Source organism: Crocodylus porosus, unplaced genomic scaffold (genome assembly GCF_001723895.1).
Source record: "Crocodylus porosus isolate Cpor-Errol unplaced genomic scaffold, CroPor_comp1, whole genome shotgun sequence".
Lineage (NCBI taxonomy): Eukaryota > Metazoa > Chordata > Crocodylia > Crocodylidae > Crocodylus > Crocodylus porosus.
In genome coordinates, this window is record NW_017728930.1 from 29,300 (window position 1) to 36,909 (window position 7,610).

General features: G+C 67.4%; 1 protein-coding gene across 1 annotated transcript in view; it reads right to left on the bottom strand.

Moving 5' to 3' along the window:
• PHLDB1 (pleckstrin homology like domain family B member 1) overlaps positions 1-7,610 on the bottom strand; it is a 38,497-nt gene that overhangs the window by 28,652 nt on the left and 2,235 nt on the right. The window contains exon 4 of the mRNA XM_019543112.1: positions 3,136-3,261. Coding sequence (XP_019398657.1) covers positions 3,136-3,261 — 126 coding nt within the window. The remainder of the gene's footprint in view (positions 1-3,135; positions 3,262-7,610) is intronic.

Below are 7,610 nucleotides of genomic sequence, written 5' to 3' on the forward strand. Positions count from 1 at the left end.
CTGGCCTTGCTGCAGGCGGCAGGCGCGTGAGGACTGTTGCGTCTTCCTGGCCGCGGTGATCACCCCGGCGCTGCCTGACCCTTCCTCCGGAGCCTCTTAGACAAAACCAAGCCGGGAGAGGCGGGGAGGGAGGAAGCCGAGCTCAAGAAGCAGCAGGCCTCTGCCTTCCTCGGCTGGGGCTGGGCCAGGGAGGTCGCGAGCACCCCTGCAGCCTGGGCCAGCCCTGCACGCCCAAGCTCAGGTCAAAGGCAGAGCAGGTCGCCCAAAGCCCTGGCGCCTGCAGCTCTCGCCCCAGTGCCAAGCTGCAGCACTCGTCAGCCACGGGCAGATCCCAGCAAGGCCGAGGCGGGGACGCTGTCGCTAGTAATGGAGAAGGGCCACAAAGGGGAAGGAGGAAGAAGCAGTGATGCAGCCACCATGGGAAAACCCAGCGGGGAGCACTGTGGGACCCGCTGTCGGGAAGACGAGACGTGCTCCCGGCGCACACAGCCACAGCGGGGGCTGAACTAATGGGCAGAGCTGTGGCCTGACCGCCAGTCCCAGCAAGAGTTGGGAGGGATCGGTTGGTTAACGAGCTCATCAGGGCCAGGGCGGACCACGGCTCTGCGCGTTCCCGCTGCACCTGCTCCGGGGACACGAGCTCCTGCCCGTGGCCGCCCGCAGCGCAAGTCCGTGACGCGCGCGTGAGTATCGCAGCCGCGTGCCCAGGGAAGAGGGAGCTCCCTGCACACGTGACGCTGGCAGCCGTGCCAGCCCTGGAAAGTAGGTCAGGACCAGGAACGCTGCGCTGCACATGGCACACTGGGGCCGGGCGACTGGCCAAGGTGGTGCCAGGCCTGGTGGCAGACCCTGGAGCCCAGTTCCCAGCCCCCTGGAGAACACGGGCAAGGCAGGAAGACCTTGCTTGGTCAGGAGACAAGGCAGGGAGCCAGGCACAGCCAGGCCATGGGCCACGCGCACAGCAGGGAGCCAGCACCTGCCACCCACAGTAGGCAGACACCCTGACACCCCCCCGCTACTGCCCTGCGGGGCGTCACTTCGCACCCTCCAGGGACCCCCGCCAGCCTGGAACAGCCCTACAGCACGCGCAGGAGCTGCACGCAGCGCACGGCTGCTGAGCTCCTGCCTCCCTCTCCCGCCCAGCCCCAGCCCCAGGCCCGCCATGCCAGAGGCAGTGCAACCCACCCGTACCCAGAAGAGACGCCCCCTCGAAGGGCGCAGCTTGCAAAGCCACTGCCATGCGCCAGAGTAACGAGCGCGTGGGGCTCAGCTCGGGCATCCCGGGCAGCCCCTCCCCACAAGCCTGGCATTGCTGAACAGCCAGAGCTCGGACTCAGCAAAGACCCATCGTGCTGCATGGTGCCGGCCCCGCCACCCCTACACACCCAGAAGGGCAAACACCAGCACTGGGCATCTGGTGGGTGCTGGGGCCAGACTCAGCATGACCTCAGCCCCGCTGATCCAGGACTCCAGCATCCCAGGGCACTCGGCCCATGGCAAGCCAGAGGGGCTGGGCCAGCTGCAGGGGGGCGGCCCCGCGGGCAGACAGCCAGCACAGGGGCTCTCAGAGGCAGTGTAGGGAGAAAATCAAATTATTTCATAAGTGAAGTGGCTCCTGCTCGGAGCCTCGGGGCTGACACTGAGCAGGGCTCTGCTGGAAGCCGTCAGCAGGACCCGTGCCCAGCTCGTCGCCCTGGGGCTGCTCCCTCGCATCAAATGCCACAGCAAAGGGTCCAGGCAACACACAAAGGCCCTTGCCCTGCTCCCACTCTGCGCCAGGCACAAGAGCCACGTGTAAGCAGACCTGGATGACCACGAGCCTGGGACCTGTCAGACCATGCACCCCCTCGCACTGCCTGCCCTGGCCACAGGTTCACGCCTGCCCACGGCTCCTTACGCCCGCTCTACTGGGACCAGGCCCCCCTGGGGTGGACCGCCTGGCTGAGCCGTGGCGCCCTCCTCTCCAGTGCATCACCCAGGCAGTGATGCAGCCCTGCAGGATCCCAGCACTGGGGCAGGGAGACTGCAGACAATGGCTCCCTGCCAACAACCCCCACCCTGCGCCCCACAAAAACGACCCCACTGCAGCAGACAGATGGACAGCCCACGGGGGCTGCTCATGGCCTGCAAGGGCAGAAAGGCTATGCTGGATTCAGGCCCCACCACAGGCACAGGCGGCCGCATCTGTTGTGCAGCACCAGGCACACCGCTCTCTGCTGTGCGCCCGAGCCCCGGAGCCTAAGCCTCTCCGGACAGGAGCTGGTCTCTGGGGACACCAGGGGATCTGCAAGGAAGAGGGGGGACAGACGGCTCTGCCTGGGCATGAGCTGCCTCACGCTCAGCAAGTGAGAGCAGGAGGCCTAGCACTGCTCGGTGGTGACCTCCTACCCCGTGGCAGGGATGCAGCAGTGATGCCCGCAGAGGTGCGTGGAGACAGCGCACGGATGCCAGCCAGGATCAGTGTCCAACCTGGACTCCTGCCAGCCTCAAGGGAGAGGGAGGGAGCACGCTGGAGGCCCCATGCCTCACCCAGGCACCTGCAATCCAGCTGCAGCAGGGCTGCCTGGGCAAGGGGAATGGGTGCTGCAGGCCAGGGGCCCTGGTATAATCACCCACCAGAGGCAACAATTAATAATTAACCAGCGAGCAGCTGCTGAGCTGACTCCACAGCACAGCAGACAGAAAGGCCGCAGTGGCGTCAGCGCTGCTCCCATGCGCCCAGGCAGGTTGCAGGCGCCTCATGGCAAGACAGACAGACAGAGCCAGGCCCAAGCTGGGCACAGTCCCACCCAGTGTGCCCCTCCTGGAGGGGAGACAGCAGCATGGAGCCCTTTCTTCACAAAGGCCCCAGCACCCAGGCAAGCGCCCAAGGAAACTTCTCACCCCGCAGCACTTGGCGCCAGTGCCATGGCCGTGACTGCGGCTCCGTGCTGCCGGCTGCCCGCGAATGCCCTGTGCGAGCCCCCGCTGCCACATGCGAGCCACCCACGTGGGACTTGGGGAGAGACAGCCCCGTGGGCCAGAGACCTCACACAGGCTCATGCAAGCTGCCCCGGGCCCCAGCCTGTCAAGGTGGGTCAAGAAAGGACACCAGGAGTTGGGGCTGCCAAGCTGGAAAATGGAGGCTTCACCTACCTGCTGCCCGTCCGTATGTGGCCCCAGGGCTCCAGCCTCCCGTCGGGATCATGCTCTTCATCCACTTGGCTTCGGCAGGGTGATTGAACCGGAGGAAGGTCGACTGGCCCAGGCAGATCATGCACCCTGGGGGAGAGCAAGACAGAGCGTGACATGTGCAGCCACCGGCACGCTCGGCCAGGGCCCACCGCCCAGGCAGGAGACAGCTCTGACGTGGGGTGATGGTCCCTGAAAACCAGACCACCTGCCTCCCCCAGCCACCTGGCATCCCACGTCGGGTGTCCCGCCGCTGCCTGGCAGGAGGCTCCTGGCGCGCCGGGCCACAGGCACAGGGAGCCCGCGAAGGGGAGGCAGCTGGCGGCAGAAGGGCCTCATGCATCTGCCCGGAGCAGTACGGCCGAGCCTGGGTGAGGGCCCCACACCAGACCCAGAGACTTGCTCCTGGCTACACTGTCCTGTGCCAGCCCAGAGCCTTCTCCCAGCAACAGGCCGGAGGGAAGCACGGAGCCAGGCTGGCCCCAGCGCATGGCACCAGGGGCAAACAGCAGCACCACCCAAAAGACGGCTGAGAGGGGAGAGAGGATGAGGGGATGGGGCTGCCCTGGGCTGGTGCCAGAAGCTGGGCAGCAGGCCCAGCTTCTAGAGGAAGGAGCAGCACTGCGAGCCCACCGCAGCTGCAGCCCCCACCGCATGCAGGACAGGTCGGTCCTGCCCGCGGAGGGAGGCTGCCGGTGCTCAGCCCATCCAAGCCGGCAATTACCCATCGGCCTGCAACGCAGCTCGGGGACCAGGCGCACAAATTCTGAGCCCGCACGGGCCTGCCCAAGCCCAGCCCCAGCCCAGGGTGCTGTCGCCAGCAGCCACAGCTCTCCCTGCTCCAGCCCAGCAGGCCCATGAGCCACAGGCACAGCACTGGGATCCCAGGCCACTTAGCACAGCAAGACGGCGGAAGACACAGGTGGAAAGCAGCCCCCATCCCCAGGCAGGGATGGCACGGGGGCCACAGAGCAGCAGATCCCAGCAATCCTAGCAGATGCCTGCGTGCCATGTGCCAGCCCCTCTGGTGTTAGCAAGATGTCATCTCATTAATGCATCGCATGAACACCTCACCACGCAGCAGCCGCTGCAGCGCACAACAGAGCAGGGGTGCAGAGGCTGCTCCAGCTGCAGCTCCAAGCTCCCATGGGAGCAATTACCCAGGTCTGCTGCTAGCCAAGTGTCCCCCCCGCACACTGCAGCGGTAAGCACTGTCCATCCCCAACTACCCAGGCAGCAGGGCACACCAGGGACAGAGCACCTGTGACAGTGCCAGGGACCTGCAGCCCAGTGCAAGATGCAAACCAGGGCACCCGAGTCAGGCCCCTTCCCCTGCCGTAACTGGCTGAGGGTCAGAAGCCCAGAGCGGCTGCAGCCAAAGGCACGCCTGGCCACACCGCCCAGCCAGCAGCACCAGCAGCGCAACGCCAAGCGCTGGCCACAGACCGACAATTCCCAAGGCAGGAGCTGGAAGCTGCCGAAAACCGTCTTCCTGCCTGGTCCCACCAGATGTCCAGGACAAGGCCGGCCGGCTCCAACCCCCACCCCGCCCCAAGGCCCCGCTCCGTAGGGGCGCTCGTGCCTGGGCTCCACGTGGCTTGTACCAGGTTACGGGAGAGCCCAGAGTCCTGTCATGCCGCTGCAGCCGAGGAGACCCTGGCAGCAACCGCCGCCCCCACTCCTGGTGGTACCAGGTTGCCACCCGTGCCTGGAAGCCAGTACAGTCCTGCCCCCCCGGCAGGACGCCACCTCCCTGGGCCAGCCCCCAGCCCCGCTGCGGCGCATGAAGTGAGGCGGCAGGCCCGAACGTGCCTGCGAGCTGCCGCAAGGCGAGGCGGGGCTGGGCTGGCGCACGCCGCACCGTGCCGGAGACATGCCTGACTGGGAAGCGCTCTGCCAAGGCCCCAGGGAACAGCTCGCGCTCCAGTATCAACCGCAGCTGAATCCCTGCCTGCAGGGGATGGGCGGGGAGGCGTGGGGCATGCAGGGGGGCTGGGACCTTCTCCTGTACTGTCCTAAGGAGGCCCCTGGCAGCACGGGCAAGGAGCTCTCGCCCACACCTCCTGGCCAGGCCGCCTGCCCACAGGTGCCCGTCATTGCACTGTCCAGGGCTGGGGCCAGAGCACAAGGCAGGGACCATACCCCTCCTGCAGGCTGGCACCGGGCCAACCTGGGTGTCTGCTATGCAGAGCCCACCCAGCCTGGGCCGCAAGCCAGGCATGCCCCGAGCCTGGCGAGTGCACCGGGTGAAGCAGGCATCTAGCAGCATGGCATGATGCAGTGCTCACTGCCACGGGCCACAGGCAAATGCCCGTCTTTCTGAACATGCCAGCCAAGCACACGTCTGCAGGCACAGGACCCCACATGTAAAGACAAGCTGAGAAACCCGTGACACCAGCTTGGAGGGCAGTGTGGCAGGCAGGGCCAGCTGTGCAGCTCCACTGGGCACATCTGCTGTCACTGCCCCAGCTGACCTGCCCCCCACGCCCCCAGGGTCACCCACTCCATGGCAGGAGATGCAGATCCCAGAAGCAGGGCGACAGCTCCACACAAGGAGAGCCAACCTGGACATGCAGGCAGTGGGCACAGCATGTGCCCCAACATACCAGATGTGCCCCCAGGAGCTCCTGGCAGGTGGGGGGCAGAAGTGACACGGGGCACTTCCACAGCCAGTGAGAGCAGTGGTCTTTGTCCTGGCTGCTGCACGGAGTAGCTGAGGGAGCACGAACCACTCGGAGAAAACCACTGCAGGAGGGTTAAGTGTTAACCGGCAATACTGGCACTCGCTGCCTTCTCCACAGCCACTGGCTCCGGTCCTGACCGAGATGAAGCTAATATGATCATCACTGCAGCAACCTGTCTGGAGGCCCTTCAGTGCCCCGAGGTCCCAGCCCGGGAAGATGCCGGGTCCAGGATGCAGTCCCACTTACTGACCAGGAACGCGTCGCACGGTTCCTCGTAGGCGTTTCAGTCGGGCTCCTGCTGGAAACCTCAGGGTTGCACGAGCTCCGCAAATGCCCCTGCCAGCGGTGCACGGAGCCCGCAGGGGCTCAGGAGTACGGGCCTGGCGCTCTGGTGGCCTGGAGCCTCCAGCCGCAGCGCGAGGGGGCTCGGCGCAGCCCCTCTCCTGAAACAGCCTGGCCCCTGGCTCCCGCAGGCAGCAGTCTCCAGCCAGGCCTGGGCTGCGCCCCCCTCCCCTGACGCCCCAGGCCTGCATTGCCTGGCAGGGCGGAGGCAGGAGTCCCAACCAGCAGCAGCTGCAGCCCTCGCTCAGGGATAAATCACCATCCCTAATGAGAGGCTGTCAGGGGAGTCGCCCAGAGCCCAGGCCCAGACTCCCCCTGCAACCCGACACCAGGGGCGAGACAGCCCCCCCGGGCAGCCGGGCAGGGACGGGGCTGCTGTCCTGCAGGGCCAGGTCCTTTCCACTGCCCCCGGGCTCCCTGCGCTGAGCCAGCACAAAGCCTCCCAGGCCGAGGGCCGACCCTGCCAGCCCCTGCCGCTGAGCCCCGCAGCCGCCACCCCCGCGCGGAGCTCACTGCCCGTGGTCCGAGGGGCTACGCAGGAGGCCCAGCGCCGGCCCAGGGCCCAGGGGCTGCCACGGTAGGCGTAGTGCTGCCGCCGCCCAGGCACCGCAGGGGCGAGGCCCCACCGCGCTCAGTGCAGCACCAGCGCAGGAGAAGGGACAGCTGTCAGCCCGCAGAGCTTGCCCCCAGGGACAGGACATAAGACAGCAGGTGGCCGTGGGGAGAGACACGAGGGCGAGCAGACAAGGAGTCCGTGCTGGGCAACTCACGCAGCCGCCTGTCCAGGGGCACACAATCTGATCAGAGCGCTCTCACGTCCACCCCCACCCCGCCAGGGGCTGGGGGGGATTATCCTCCTCCCGCTCAGCCGGCAGGACCAACATGCCCTTCGCAGAGGGATGCTCCCTGCAGCAGCTGGCATCCCGCTACCAGCAGCCGCAGCGAGGCCCGGAGCAGAGGCAGGGTGCGTTCCCAGGCCAGGCGCCAACACTGTCCAGGCGCTCCAAGCAGAGCTCATCCCGGCCCGCAGCCCCTCAGCTGCGCCAGGAGAAGTGGCTGCTGCAGGGCGCCGGGAGAACAGGCACGGCACAGCCCCCCCGGGTCCCCAGCCCGTCTCAGGCCCCCTCCAGCCCCGGGGAGGCTTCACCCCGGGTCGAAGACGGACACCGAGGCACGGAGCACTGCACCGAGGTGTGGGGGCTCACGCCGCCACTGCAGCGGGCCGGGGCTCCAGGCAGCAGCCGGCACGGACCAGGCCGGCCCGCGAGCCCCTGGCCCCAAGGTCTTTAGCCTTTTAGGAAACGTTTCGTGCTCCGAGCCGGGCGGGCCACGCCCCCGACGCGGCCCAGACCCGCAAGTGGCCCCGCGGCCGCCGCCAGGCACCCCCCGTCTGCGGGCCGGGCCGAGCCCAGG